The sequence below is a fragment of the Talpa occidentalis genome, unplaced genomic scaffold (assembly GCF_014898055.3).
Source record: "Talpa occidentalis isolate TD23 unplaced genomic scaffold, MPIMG_talOcc4v2.1 talOcc4.3, whole genome shotgun sequence".
In the NCBI taxonomy this organism is placed as follows: domain Eukaryota; kingdom Metazoa; phylum Chordata; class Mammalia; order Eulipotyphla; family Talpidae; genus Talpa; species Talpa occidentalis.
Genome location: NW_023603184.1, coordinates 24,594,123 through 24,609,863, shown reverse-complemented (window position 1 = coordinate 24,609,863; position 15,741 = coordinate 24,594,123). Strand labels below are relative to the sequence as shown.

The window sequence follows — 15,741 nt, the reverse complement described above, 5'->3', positions numbered from 1 at the left end:
TTGGCATCTGTTTTCCTGGAGTCTGTTGACTATGTCCCTCCACTCTCTCCTTGCCCGTAGTGTTTCTTCAGAGAAGTCTGATGTCAGCCTGATTGGCTTTCCTTTGAATGTTATCTGTTTCTTCCCTCTTGCCAGCTTCATTATTTTTTCCTTGTCCTGGATTCTTGGGAGCTTTACTATTATGTGTCTTGCTGTATTTTTCCTTTCGTCGTGGAAGTTTGGTGTTCTTCTTGCTTCTTCTATATCAATTTTCAACTCCTTCTTCACATTTGGGAAGTTCTCTTCAATTATCTCTTTGAATATTTTCTCCGTTCCTACATCTCTCTCCTCTCCTTCTGGTATTCCTATAACTCTTATATTTCCTTTCCTCATGGAGTCAGTAGTTCCCGAAGTCTTTCTTCATTCTTTTTCCGTCGTACTTCTCTTTCCTTTTCTGTTTTGGTTCTTTTTATTTCTGTGTCTTCAAGAGAACTTATTCGTTCTTCCATTTCATCTATTCTGCTTTCATTGCTTTTCTCAGAATTCTTTAGTTCTTCCATTAATTCTTTGGTCTCCTGCATTTCTTTTACTTCCCTCTTTAGGGACTCAATTTCATTCTTCTGACCATTGTTTTCCCTCTTTAGGGACTCAATTTCCTTCTTCTGATCATTGTTTTCCTTTATGACTTCTATAACTTTTTTAATCATGGCAATTTTAAATTCTCTTTCTGGAAGGCTCAGAAGTTCTTCCAAGTTACTGTCGTTGCTATCTGGGGGCTGGTTTTCTTTTTGTGGTGTGCTTTTTCCCTGGGGAGTTGCTAGGTTGCGTGTGGTTCTTCTACTCCCTACTGTCTGTTTTCTAATTTGCCGTATGCGTTGGGACACTGTGTTGCTGGGACTGGCCGGCATCTTGGGTGAGCTTCTCTGCTCCCCTCTGGTTCCTCCAGGAGCCATATGTCAGTTTCAAGCAGACTTTACTGGAGAAAGGTCCCTGTTCTAAAATGCCGATGTGGGGACACACTCCCCTGTGCGCCTGGTCTGCCCCGGCTGTGGGTGCTTGTTCCCCCTGTGGCCTCAGACTACTGGTCGGAAGGGGCCCGGCATGGGCTAACTCCCCAGCTGGTCACTGGCTCCTCCAGGAGCCTCTGCTGGTTCAAGTCACTAGGTGGCGCCAGAGATCTCTCCTAGAGCCCTTGGGAGGTGATTTTTCCACCCGGTGGGACAGGGAACAGAGCGGGAATGGTAGGGTAAACCTCAAAGGCTTTGGGGTGCTGTGTCTGCCTTGTGCCCCACCGTCGTGGAGCACCCACGCCCCGAATTTCGTGCCCCGGGTCTCAGTTTCAAAGCCCTCAGTTCCAGGACGCGGGTTGTAGCCCAGTTCAGTGGCGCGGGAATGGCGCCTTTTGAACCCCGCTCCTGTGCCTGGGCGCCTGGTTCCTGCTCACTGGGCGCCTGGTTCCACAAGCCTAGGTCGCAGGCGCGGGGACCTGGGCAGCTGTGGTCCGGATCCGCGTTTTCTTTTCAACCGCACTGCTTTTCCAGGCGATCCCGACCCCGCTCCCGCTCCGCGTCTGCTTTTCCAGCGCGCCCCTTTTCAGCGCAAGCTTACCGGGCAGCCCGGTGCTGCGTGCTGGTGCTGGTCTCTTCCTGGGGGGCGGGGTTTCTCTTTAATAATCTAGGCTTTGTTTTAGTATAATTTTGTCAGTTCTGTTTTTTTCTCTACATTCTACATAGAAAAAGAGGGTGATATCATCCAGTATTTGTCCTTCTCCCTATGACTTATTTCACTTAGCATAATCTCCTCCAGTTCCAGTCATGTTGTTGCAAATGGCAAGAGTTCATCTTTTTTAAATAGCTGAATAGTATTCCACTGTTTATATACCACATCTTAATCTACTCACCTGCCCTTGGGCACTTGCGTTGTTTCCATAACTTGGTTATTGTAAATAGTGCTGCAAGGAACACGGGAGAGCAGATAGCCCTTCAAATTAGCGATTTTGTATTGCTTGGGTTGATTCATAGGAATGAAATTGCTGTGTCGTATGGTATACTATTTTTAATATTTTGAGGAACCTCCATGCTAAAACTTAGTGACTTTGAAAACAATAATATTTATATAGACAGAGTCTAATAGAGATAGTAGAAAATGTCTAATATTTAATACTGGTTATTTCCTAAATCTTAGCTGGAGATCCGCCCTCTGTGTGGCCCTAGTGATTGGGTTCACTTGGTGAACAGCTTTTCAAAGTCTTTTCTGAGAAGTTTCCTGATATTGTACATACTTGACTTCAGATAGTGACTAGCATATTTGTCTACCTCACTAGAGATATTAATATGGAGAGGGACAAGGTCAGATCTATGACTGACCTGAACTTGCTGACCTGATCTATGTCTGAACTTGGCCACTAGTCCTTAGTTGACATTCAGCAAATATTTACATGAATGAGTAATGGAGTCAACAGTCATTTTCCCCATCCACCATTTTATATATATATATATATATATATATATATATATATATATATATTTTAGATTTATTTATTCATGCATACAAGAACCGGGGTACAGGCCAGATGTGAAGAAGGGTGAAAGGATTCACCAGAGACAGAGCAGGGAACAGAAAAGGCAGATCTACTGAAATACACTGCTGAGGGGAGCAGCGGGAGAGATAGGAGAGGTCTACCGCGCCATGTGGATATCTCTGTGGCCGCCTGGGATTGAACCTCCACTGCAGAGACTGCGGACAGCTTCACAGTGCTGTGATCAACGGCCTGCACCACCAGGGAGGCCCCCACCATTATATTTTAAACTCACTTTAGGACATTGGAGCATAAAGGGCACAAGCTTTGAAATCAAACATTTCTGGGTTGCATTACAGTTCATCTGCTTACTGATCATATGATTGGGATAAATTACTAACCAATGCAATTTCTGTTTATTCACTTAAAATTTGGTGATGGTGACGATAACAAACTCAAAAGAAACATTATCCCAAACATGGGTTTGAAAAAGAAAGTCCATTTTCTGGATGCATTCACTAATACTTGCTATGATCTGACCTTGTGATTCTAGATATTCCATTGGGAGTAAAGTGATATCTTGTTGAGGTTTTATTTGCATACCCCCAATAACTACCTCAAAAATTTTTTAGGTAAATATACCCAAATATACCGTTTGAATTGCAAGAGAAAGAGAATGCAGAGGTCCTTAAACTCCAATCTATAGTGGGCAGGAAATAGGCCAAGAAAGTTAGCTACTCAGCTATATCATGATTTACATTTTTTTTCTTTAATAAGCAAGAATGATTCAGAGTGTTGATAGCCCAGCAAGCAGAGCTAAGAGAGACTTTTTTAGGAGAGAGCAGGACTGGGTCTTTATTTGAAAAAATGCCAACATGTATATAGATGGATTTTGGGATGTTCATGGGCAGTTTTGCTGTGTGACTCCTGTATTCTCCCTTTATGAACAAAAGTAGCTACCCCTGTAGCTACAGATTCCAATAGGTGGGTAAGGATCATATGACTTGCCTCTTTAGCTCCTAGGTCTTAAATCAACAAGCACTGTATTTGAGCAGTTAACTTCAAAGAACATCACTCATGCCTGAACCTAACTTGATCTTATGATGATGGACTCAGCTCAGATGCTGTAATGGCATGATGTTTGAGGGAACAAATTCATATTTTGGCATGTGGCAAATACATAAATAAGTGTGGTCAGAAGAATTGTGGGTAGCTTGGAGTAGCTATACAGTCTTTGCTATTTCACTGAAAGCTGTACTCTCCATGAATATGGACTGACTTTAGTGACTGGTTTTACCAATAGAAGATTATGGAAATGAAACACTATAGCTTCCTTTATAGATTTTTGAGACACATGATATTGGAGTTTTGACCTCCCATGTGTGAAATTCAGCTACTGTCTTATTGAACTATATTGAGAGACTATAAGACTACATAGAAGAGGAAAGTTTTTCAAGTCATCCCTGTCAAGGAACCAGGATCTGAATGAAGTCAACTTGCATTCTCTTGATATGCCAAGATGCCACCTGAATATCACCTAATGACTCCTGTTAATGCCACATGGAACAGAAGACCTGGTAAAGCAAACCCAATCTGAATTCCTGATTCTCAAAATATTGCAGTATAATATATAATAAAATAGTTTTGTTTTAAGCTACTAAGTTTTGAATAATTTGTTCTGTAGCATAGCAATTCTGAACATGATTTTTTTTAGCTAATAAATGATATCCCATTCACATTCACCAAATAATCCAAGTCAAACATTTTTTAGGTATCCTCAACTCCTTCCATGTATTTTATTTACTGAAGTAACATTGCGTTATAACATTACCTAAGATTCAAGTGTGTATTGGTGAAAGTCAAAATGTGTATATGCTATATTATTTCACCACTAATAATGTAATTCTACCCATCATCATACAATGTTCCCTTTTATCGAATGTTTCTCCTTTCTCTTCTGGTAACCACTAATTGGTTATATATTTTAAAATTTTATTGCTTTTTATTTATACAACTATATCTTGAATAGGTCAATTTCTCTTTAAATACAATGCAATTGCCTTAGTTCATTGCACCATCATGTCAGATCTAGACTATTAATTTCATGGGTATCCTGTCTTCCCTCTTCCTTCTTTTAATTAATTTTCCATACAACAACTAGAGTGATCTTCAAAAACATATTCATAATAGATTAGACATATTTGAAAAAGCCCATTTAAGAGCTTTCCATTCCTGTTGGAATAAAATCCAAACGCTTTCCATGACTTCTGAAGATCTCCATGTTCTAACTCATATGCCAGGAGGGGGTCTGCACTCCATTTCCATGGTGACAGAGGCTCCTCCCTAGGGATCTTTCCCAACCTTGTGCCATAGGTATTCATTATAAAATATACTATATTTTGTATCTGGCTGTCCATTTGTAACCTTTGTGGTATCTCTTTATAATGAACTGGTAAATGTAAATAAATGTTTCATGAGCTCTACGACTCATTCCAGCAAATCATCAAACCTGCAAGGGGGTTGTGGGAACCCCTGACTTTGAAGCCAAATTGGACAGAAGTGTAGGTACCTTGGGGACCCATTACTGGCAATTGCTGTCTGAAGTTAAGGGTTTTTTTTGGTGAGACTGAGTCCTTAAACCTGTGAAGTCTGACACTATTGGTAGTGTCATGACTGAATAAAAAATTAGGACATCAAACTGATGTTTGGATATATAGAAAATATTGATTTTCCATTAGGTTGGTACGGGGGAAAATACACATTTGGTCTCTGAAGAGTTGTAAGTATAGAAACGGTTTCCCTTTGCACATTTTTAAAGACAATTATTGGTGTTTTAATTTATCCTTGCTATCTTTCAATCATTGTTCATATTTTCCACTTAAAATTGGCAGTACTGTTACAAATACTCTATATTTTTCCTTAAAAATATACTATAAATATTTTCTCTTTCATTAATCAAGTCCTAATATTTGCCAATCCTTACTTCTCTCATCCCATTACACTGAGACAGATGGGTTTATGATCAAAGTTTTTCTTACACATGTTCTAAACCATTGTATCAGTGTTGCTTGAGATGAAAGAAAATCTATCCTTACTCTTTCCTTGCTCATCATGATGATGTAAATGAGGTTAGAATATTATCAGCAAATACATTTAATGCATCTTTGAGAACATTCTGAGGCTTTTTCTAAAGCCTATTTGTTTATAACCCCAGACTATGGAAATATGATTGTAGTTAACAACTAATTGCAATACTTAGAATTAAAAGACAATTTGCTTTTATTCCTACAAATAAAATCATATACTAAATTGCTCTTTGTTTTTAGCATTTAAATGTGGATAGACATACAGTTTCTCTGGCTTATAGGGCTGAAGCTTGAATTCTTAGAAACGGGAATCAGCTTAGCTTTCCCATTGTCATCCTTGTCTTGGAGTCTTCACAACCTATACATTTGTGCGGCTAGAGTTGGTTCTAAAAACTGATATAAAATAACAATTTAGGCTTGAGTTCTTCCTGAACCCCTCAAATTCTGTAGTTCTGTAATGTTGTGAAATCAATGGACTGACTGCTGTGAAAATACAGATTAAATGCATGGAATTAGAGGACTTCGTTCCTCTGTATTCAGGTCTTAAGTTCACCTATCCAGAAAAACTGTTGGATCACTCAAAGGATCAGTATCCCCATCTGTAAACTGAGGTGAACTTACAATATGCACATAATGGGATTTCTTGCAAATTAAATGGAGAAACTTATTTTGGAACAGACTTTCTTGTTCAAAACTGGTCCCAAAACTTCTTATCTGTGTGAGTTGGGCTAGCGACTTGTTGACTTAAAGAAACTGAACCAAGTAAGGTAAGTGAGTTTATTAAAGAATTAAAACCAAGGACTCAAGCCCAGTTACAGCCTCCAGATTCTCTGGGAAGGCTGTTAAAATTCTGAGCCTCACAGAGTGGATTGTATACAATCAGCAAGGCAAACACTTAAATATTTTAAAGAAATTTTACAGGGGAAGTCCTACAAGTGTCTGCTTAACATTTCTATTTGGCCTATGCTTTGAGGAGAACAAGGAAATTGCTAACATCTACCCTAAGTATTTAAGGTCTTACATTCAAGGAATTTGGATTTTTATTTTCAAGGAGACAATTTTTGTTGTTGACACATCTTATTGGCAAGGCCATTTCTGCTGTGCCTTGACTTTTGGGTTGATTCTCTTAGCTGAGATCAAGGAAAGGGTCCCCCTTTAATTAATTTTAATTTACATACATAATATTTCTTTGCCCACACAATTTAGGTGTAAGAATAAAAATAACAATAGAACTTAACAGAATCTTTATGGGGAATAATCTTGTTAATAAGTGTAGCACACAAGAATAAGGTCTGGTGCAAGCGAATATAAAATATTGTTTGATGAATAAATAAATAAAAAGTGCTGTGACTCTAAGCGATCAGTAATAGATTTCAGTGCAGTCCTTGGGAGGGGGAGTTTATCTGAAATGTTAAGAATGGATGCTAAGAAAATATTCCAGCAGTTACCTTTTTTAGAGCTTCCTTGACATCTTTGTTCCTCAGACTATATATGAGGGGATTCAACATGGGGATCACCACCGTGTACAACACAGATATGATTTTGTTCTGGTAAGTTGAGTAGACAGATTTGGGCAAGACATATATGAAGGTAATGGTTCCATAGTAGAGAGTGACGGCTGTGAGGTGGGAGGTGCAAGTGGAGAAGGCCTTGTGTCGTCCTTCTGTGGAGCGCATCTTCAGGATGGCGGTGAGGATGAAAATGTAGGAGAAAGAGATGACTAACACTGTAGACATAATGACGAATCCAGAAGAGATAGAAGGGATAATTTGAATAATGGAGATATCAGAACAGGAAAGTTTCACTAAAGGGGCGAAATCACAGAAAAAGTGGTCTACCTCATTTGGGCCACAGAAAGACAGAATCGCTGCACAGATAGCAAATGTCCAACCATTCGCACACCCACAAAAGTAGGAAGCTCCCACTAAGAGGTTGCAGACTCTGGGGGACATCTTGGTGGGGTAGAGCAGGGGAGAACAGATGGCCATGTAGCGATCATAGGCCATGGCAGCCAGCAGGAAGCACTCAGTTGTACCAAATGAAACCACAGAACAAAGCTGGGCTTCACAGCCAGTAACAGGGAGTGTCATTCCATTTCTAAGGAATCCTGTAAGCATTATAGGTGTCACTGAAGAGGAAAACCCAAGATCTACAAAAGCCAAATGGCTGAGGAAGAGGTACATGGGTGTGTGGAGCTGGGAACAGGTTCTTATTAATGTGATTATGCTGATGTTGCCTACCAAAGTAACAGTATATATTGGTAGAAATAGCACAAATAAAATGGCAGAAATTGCAGGGTCCTTTGTTAGCCCCAAGATGATGAACTCTGTCACACCAGTGTGGTTTCCAACCTCCATCTCTGTGAATGATGCCTGTTGAGGGAAATGTGAATATTTATTTAGTCCATACTTATGAAACATATTGCTGGTTTTCTTTGGTTATTTCTAAGATTCATTTCTTCCTCTACTGAGGCTGTAAACATGTGCTCTACAGAAATTTTGTTTGTTTCTTCTTTGCAAAAAAGCAGGCTGATTCACCTTTACTAGAATTTTGGTTATTTTCTCTATCTCTCAACTTTGACATCTAGACAGATCTCTCAAAAAAAATAGGTTTAATCATTTATTGGGAGAGTCCAGTTGGAAATCCTACAAATATCTCAAATCAGTCTTCTCCATACCTTGTCATTTTCCTCTTCATATATATGTGTGTATATTTCCCAACCGTTCTTCTTGTCCCCTTATCGATCACAATGAATCTGTCAAAGTGACTGCTTGCCAAAATAAAAAGTTTATCATGTCAAATGGATTCCCTTAATTTTTTTAGCTCTTTTTTTTTACTGCTTCACTATGAAGCTTAGACTCTTTAGCACCACACTCTGTATACCTTCTCATATATCATATATCACATGTATATGATTCTTTGCTTGCTGTTCAGGATCCAACACTTGTACTTATCTAACACCTGTACTTAACCAAACTTTTCTGAAATATTTAGAATCACCTCAGTGTTCTCTATCCTCTTTAGCCTTTGTTTTTCTCTGTCTCCTGCTTGGCTCTTTCCCATCTCCCACCATCATTACCCTGTGTAGCTTCTCCTCATCTATAAAGATTCATTTCTATCCCAAACATTCTCTGACTCCTAAGGATTAATGAAATAACCCTTTATATCACTTTTTGAAGATATCAAAATTGTCATTATTTATTCTGGATTATGGTTTCTGTGGTTTGCTTGTTAATGTTTCACTCTTCCTAACTTGTTCATAGTCTCTATTACTCTGTGTTTTATATGTATCACAGGTAGCTCATCCTTAGGAATGAAATGGGCTAAAGAACAACATATCAAGAAATGAATGCATGATTAGTGTAATGAATAGGTTGTGGAGAACCAGATTTCGAAGACCCAGGGTGTGGAGACATAAAACAATGAAGACAGTAGAGTCAGAGGAAGAAAGACAAGCACCCTGTGATTTTATTCCTCGTGGTACATACAGAAACAAAAAAACTTTGAAAACTATAAGATCAAACTAGTGGTTACCAGAAGAGAAGGAAGAGGGGGTGGGAAATTAAGGTATAAGGTTTCAATTGTTTCATGAAAGATGGAGTTGGACCTTCAGCAGAGAATAAAATCATATGTATGGATTTATAATCCCGCACATCTGAAGTCTACATGATGTTATACTGCAATGTTACTTCAGTAAAAGAGAAGTTTATAAAATTAATTTAAGTAAAGTAAAGTAATATCTTGTTTTTCAACAAAATATTATATAACCATGTTGGAAAAAAACACTGGAATATTCAAAAAAGCATTTGTCTGATATCTGGCCACTGTCACACAATTCAACTATTATCAATTGGGTGATTTATTTCCTGGACTTTTTGCTTTGTATTTATTTTAATATAGCTTTTCAAACATTGCAGATAACTTTTTAAAATTAATTTATTTATTTATACAAGTACTGGGTACAGTCAGAAGCGCGGGAGGGTGAGAGAATTCACCAGAGCGGGGAGTAGAACAGGCAGACTGACGAAGCACACTGCTGAGGGGAGCAGCGGGCGTGGCAGGAGAGGTCTGCGCACCATGTGGGACCCTCTCCAGCGGCCAGGGATTGAACCAATGCTGCAGAGGCTGCAGGCAACTTCGCAGCCCAGCGCTCAACTGCTGCACCACCGGGGAGGCCCATTGCAGATAACTTTTAATATTAGAATTTTTATTTTACATATCAATATAAAATTTTATCACATGACTCCTAAAAAGATAATTTTTGAGATCTGCATGCAATTCATTCAGAGGCTAGACCTTAATTTAATTAACTCACTAACTTTAGATATTTAACTGTATAACTTTTTCCTATCAGAACTAGTAATGTTACAAAATGAATAAACATTTGGGGGACAGTGCAAGAAACAATGGTATGCTTTCAAAATAATCCAATTTCTATATACTTTTGTTAAGGCAGTAATTCAACAGAAGTGTAGTCTGTGCCCTAAGTAAGATAATCTCCATGATTTGCAATAATGAAAATACCAACTGCTCACTGTTTCTCACTGTTTTCTTGAGTTCGTACCTTCTCCATGTTTGGCCATAGAGTTTGTCAAGGTCAGACTTCTAGTGATTTCAGACAGTCCTAAAAAACAGAATCAATTATAATAATAAAGGCAGCAAAGAAAGTACCACAGTCTAATACAATGAGTTCGGGGCATAAAAAACTCAGTGAAAATTAGGAAATAAAGCTATAGTTATCAGAATGATAAAATAGAAGTGTGAAAATATTTCTAAAATATCTCATTTGAATATTATAAAATCAAAAACATTAATCAGACTTATTTTAGTGATCTAAAATTTCATTTATAAACATTATTTCATTCCATTTACTTTAGCCAAATAACAATTTTTTAACTTGAACAATGCCTCACAACCAATTTTAATATTTATTTTGGGGGTAATTTCTAAGTAGTACTTAGAGTCAAATTGCTTATTTCATTTTGCAATTTATATTTTAACTTTACATTATCAAAAATTTTTTACCAGTTTCCTGAGAAATCTTTATAGTTGAAACGATAGATAGGAAATAGGTGAAAATCCTTAGCATGATAATTCATGGAGTTTCATAATCTATCTCTGATTAATTTTAATTACTTATGCCTATATTTGCTTCCTTGCAGCTTTTGTATTTTTAAGAATCATGTTAGGGGAGAAAGGGAGAAAAGAAAGAATCAGCTTAACATGATGCTGAGATTTTCTGCTCAGTGTTAATGTTTTTAATTTTCATGGAAACACAATTTTCTGCAAGCAACATTATTATTATTTCAGTTTCTTAGGTTTTAAACATTTATTCTAAGTGATAAATATTAACATACACTATCTTCAAAATATTTCAAAGCCTTAAAAATTAAAAATTTCATTGGAAGAATAATATGCCAACTGATCGTTCCCTTCCCTTCCTCTTCACTGACCACCAAGGGTTATTTCCAGACCACTTCATTTTAGCATCCCATTCATGCTGGCCTACCTGGGCAGGAACTTTGATCTTAAATATTCCTTTCTTCAGTGCCAGGGTCACTTTGGATAATGAATAGAGGACTGAGGACTGTGGTTCTCAGCCAATATGAATATCAGGTGGCTCCTTCCTGATTTCCTTCTCATAGTGTCAGTACCCAAGCTTGCCAGTGCCTTTGACTCCTGCAGACCATCCACACTGCCCTGGGGGAACCCTGGGCAGCCTGGTTGGGTGCCCAGAGTGACTGTTCTGCAGGGCATCTCTTGTGGAGGACACAGTTTTCACAGGGGTCAAGAGTTAATATTGGTGACAGAGTATTTTCAATTTCTCATGGAATAAAAAGGTAAATTATTTAAACAAAATCCATAAATTTGCACTCACCATTCACAGTCAGAACAGTTGATGCAGAATTCCAAAGAGAACCTTATAAATCAGATCTTCCCTGTTAGTTTTGTAGGGTGCTGTGCGCTGCATACTTGGCATTATGAACCGTTAGAGCCCCTCTTGGTCAAGGAACAGTTACATGCTGTGAGATTGTGGGTGGGTGTCTGTGTGTGGTGGATGGAAAGTAGGACTATATAGGACATGACGTGTCCCGTAGGCCTGTTGTTTTTGCCCCTTTGAGAAAAGGGCTTTTGGGTTTCTTGTACAGAAATGACTTCTTGAGCCAGGTAACTCATTAAGCAGGTTGCCTCCCCAAAGGAGCATCTATATGCTATGGTTACCTTTGCAATCCCTTCCCTCTTGTTTATGAAAGTGAAGTTCTTGCTTTCCCAGAAATATCTACCATAGAGAATAACCTGTAACTCGTAAACTAGGGCCACTGAGATGTCAAGTTACCCTTCAAATAAAATAGCCTATGACTTTAATTAAAAGGGAACATTTGAATGAAGGAAAAAATAGTAAGCAATGAGATTATTTGATTTAGTAATTGATGAAATGATTTGATCTAGTGGTTATGCAGCTGTAGAAAAAATTAAAGTTTTTTTTTTATGAAATTCAGCATACACAGTATTGTTCCACATGTAAGTGTCTTGAACTTTTTTCCCTATCCCTCAGCAGAACAATTAAAAGAAACTTTTCTGGGCCTCCCCGGTCGCGCAGCGGTTGAGCGCTGGGTTGCGAAGCTGCCCGCAGCCTCTGCAGCGCCGGTTCGATCCCCGGCTGCTCCCCGGCCACCGGAGGAGGGTCCCGCATGGCGCACAGACCTCTCCTGCCGCCCGCTGCTCCCCTCAGCAGTGTACTTCGGTCCTTCTGCCTGCTCTGCTCCCTGCTCTGGCTCTGGTGAATTCTCTCACCCTCCCGCGCTTCTGACTGTACCCAGTGCTTGTACAAATAAACAAATAAATAAATAAATATTAAATCTTAAAAAAAAAAAAAGTTAAATTAAAAAAAAAAAAAGAAACTTTTCTGAAGCATCTGAACACATTTTAGAGTCAGTGCATTAAATAACCTTCCTTTTCATTTCTCCAAGGCTGACCATCGGGATCTCTCAGTCCCACATTTCTTTTGACAAGTCTGGTAAGAAGAGGCATCTCCAAGTGATTTGTTTTGTTATATGCAACCATCATTTTCCATCTTCATGTTCTATTCAAGGCTGAACTCTTCTTGCACTATTCATTGTTCCATGCCCCTTCTGAAACTGTGTGCTCCCATGTGGATTAAATCCTTCAACATCAAACCTTCAAAATATTTTTCTGCAATATATAGCTTCCCAAATTCATCAGTAATATTTAAAACCACTTATATTGTTATAAAAGGACCATAGTGGCTTGGAACATCAAATTAAAGAAACAGTATCCCAAATTCAGAGCTGTGTTTGTCAGCAGATTTGAACCTAGCTCAATCCTTCCACATTAAACTAAAGTATTGTTCTTTTGGACAGTGGAGTGACCAGTGCTCCTTAAGACCTGAGAAGCTGAGAGGAAGCCCATCTTTCATTTAATCACTGATTTATTCAGCCTGTCAACCAACTGAATTTAGTGCCTACTCTCCAAAACAAAGCACTTTTCAATCCTGGTTAACATTATATGTTATCATTGGGACTAGAGTAAAGGCATAGTTGTATGAAATAGATAAATACAGTCAAATTGTACATTTTAAATGGATGTGCTCATTGTATTTAGGTTTATTATACTTCAGAGAAGGTTTTTAAAAACTCAAAATCTGCACTTTGAATATAGGATCTTTCTTGAAGTTAATCTTCATCTTAGTTAATGTGTTGATGACACAGTTTTATACTTCTGTGCAAACTTTCTATTCTATGTACCTGAGATTTCTTCTACTATGTATATATATACTTCAATAAATAAGAAACATGACATTTTAAAATACCATGGCTAGCATTTTGGGTTTGAGAAATTGTAAATCTGATGCTTGCATTTAATTTACTATTTTTATCCGAAGTCTCAAATTTCATGTGAATTTTTGAAGTAATTTGTGTACTTTCTAAAAAAATCAAATTGAGAGTTTATTTTAAATTTCATGAGTGTTAGAGATTAATGTAAGTAGAATTGACGTATTATTTTGGGTTTTTCAACACAGAGCATGCTTTACATTTTTTTTTGTTCTTGTATTCACTACGTACTGCACAGAAAATTACCAATTATTGACTTTGTGCTAGAATAATGTCTGTTCTTTACCTCTGCATAAAAGAACTTTATTTTTTAATGTATTCAGAATGTCGGCACACTATTAAAAAATAGAAGCTGGGCCTCCCCTGTGGTGCAGCGGTTGAGTGCTGGGTTGCGAAGCTGCCCACAGCCTCTGCAGCGCGGGTTCGAACCCTGGCCACCAGAGGAGGGTCCCACATGGCGCGCAGATCTCTCCTGCTGCCCACTGCTCCCCTCAGCAGTGTGCTTCGGTCCTTCTGCCTGCTCTGCTCCCCGCTCTGGCTCTGGTGAATTCTCTCACCCTCCTGCACTTCTGACTGTACCCAGTGCTTGTATAAACAAACAAATAAATAAATAAATAAAATCTTTAAAAAAAAAATAAAAATAAAAAATAGAAGCTATTACAAATTAGCAGCTTAACACACACACACAAACATGATTTTTATTTCTATTTTACTTCACTCCTTCACTCAAAATTACAGCCTAGAATGATTTCCTACAGTTTATAATTTTGCTTCATCTTTTATGGAAGTTCAGCTTCCCTGGTAACAAATTTCTCAGCTGGTTTATGTGAAAATTTCTTCATTTTTTTCATAATAATAGACAATTTTACAGTTTTAAAAATCTTCATTGAACATTTGTTTCCCTTTTACAACTTTGAATAATTCATTCCTTTAAATTCTGGCCTCCATGATTTTTTATGAGAAACCAACCATCAATCATATCACTGCTTCCTGTGCCCAATGCAGTTATTTTTCACTTGTTTTTAAGATTTACTTTGCCACATTTTGCTATTATGTTCACGACTTTGTGTATGTGAGTGTGTATCCAACTTGCTTGCCATTAACTGAATTTTTTAATTTTCGAGTTAATTTTAAAAAAATTCAGGCTGTTGAGTGCAGCGCTATGAGGCTGTGCACAGCCTCTGCAGTGGGGATTTGATTCCGGCCAACTAGGGAGATACCCACATGGCATGGCAGCCCTCTCCTGTCTTGCCTGCTGCTCCCCACAGCATTGTATTTCAGTCATTCTGCCTGTTCTGCTCCCCACTCTGTCAAGTGAAACCTTTCCACACCCACCCTCCCATGCATAATTATTTTATGTTATTATAAATTTTTTAAAGTTTTACTTTCTACTTGCTTGTTACTGATATAGAGAAATACAATTGAATTTTGTATTTTAGTTTTGTTTTCATCAACCTTGCTAGAGATGTCTTTAATTCTGAAAATATACCTGTACTTTATTATTTTCTACATAAGTAGTTTTTTCCTATGGCACTTTATTGCCCTACACCCATCTTACTTCACTGTAGTGACTGGATACTGCCACCATACCAGGAAAAATAGCAATACTGATAAGAGGCATCTCTTTCTTCTCAGACACAAAAGACAATTTTTTAAAGTTTCAAACATACGTGTATTGTATCTAGAATAAGTGTGTTTTCTTTACTTTTGCTAAGATTTTTAAAAACTTAATGGACATAAAAATTATATCTTTTTTGAATTTATTTATTATCATATTAATCTACAAGTGTTTGGGATTAAGTTTATGGATTTTCTGTTAAATACACATTTTTAAATTTTTATAATTTTTTTTTGCATATCTCTTACATCATTTTTCATTTTTGCACAATGTATGCATTTTCATCTTGGTTATAGTCCCCATACAATTGCACCCCCCTTATTTTACCCCAATCCCTCCTCTCCCCCGCCCCCATAGTGTGTCTCTGGTTTATAGTTGCTTGTTGATTTTGATTTTTTCTTTATTATAGTTATTCTTTTTCCTGGTCTCTTATTTAGGTTTTCTACACTCCTGCTATGAGTGAGACCATCCCGTATTTTTCTTTTTGCTTATTTTGCTGAGCATGATCCCTTCCATCTCCATCCATGTTGCTGCAAATTGCATGAGTTTATCTTTTTTGATTACTTAGTAATGTTCCATTGTGTATATATACCACATCTTCAACTTCACTTGTAACTAGGGAAATGCAAATCAAAACTACAATGAGATACCATCTTATACCAGTGAGAATGAATGGCATATATTGAA

General features: G+C 37.8%; 1 protein-coding gene across 1 annotated transcript; it reads right to left on the bottom strand.

Moving 5' to 3' along the window:
* Positions 1 to 7,007: 7,007 nt before the first annotated feature.
* Positions 7,008 to 7,946, bottom strand: LOC119254563 (olfactory receptor 491-like). The gene has a single exon (XM_037521674.1). The coding sequence runs from the start codon at positions 7,938 to 7,940 to the stop codon at positions 7,008 to 7,010; it is 933 nt and encodes a 310-aa protein (XP_037377571.1). The 5' UTR covers positions 7,941 to 7,946.
* Positions 7,947 to 15,741: the final 7,795 nt, after the last annotated feature.

Coding starts and splice junctions, on each gene's coding strand:
- LOC119254563 (XM_037521674.1), bottom strand. CDS start 7,940: ATGGAGGTTGGAAACCACACTGGTGTGACAGAGTTCATCATCTTGGGG.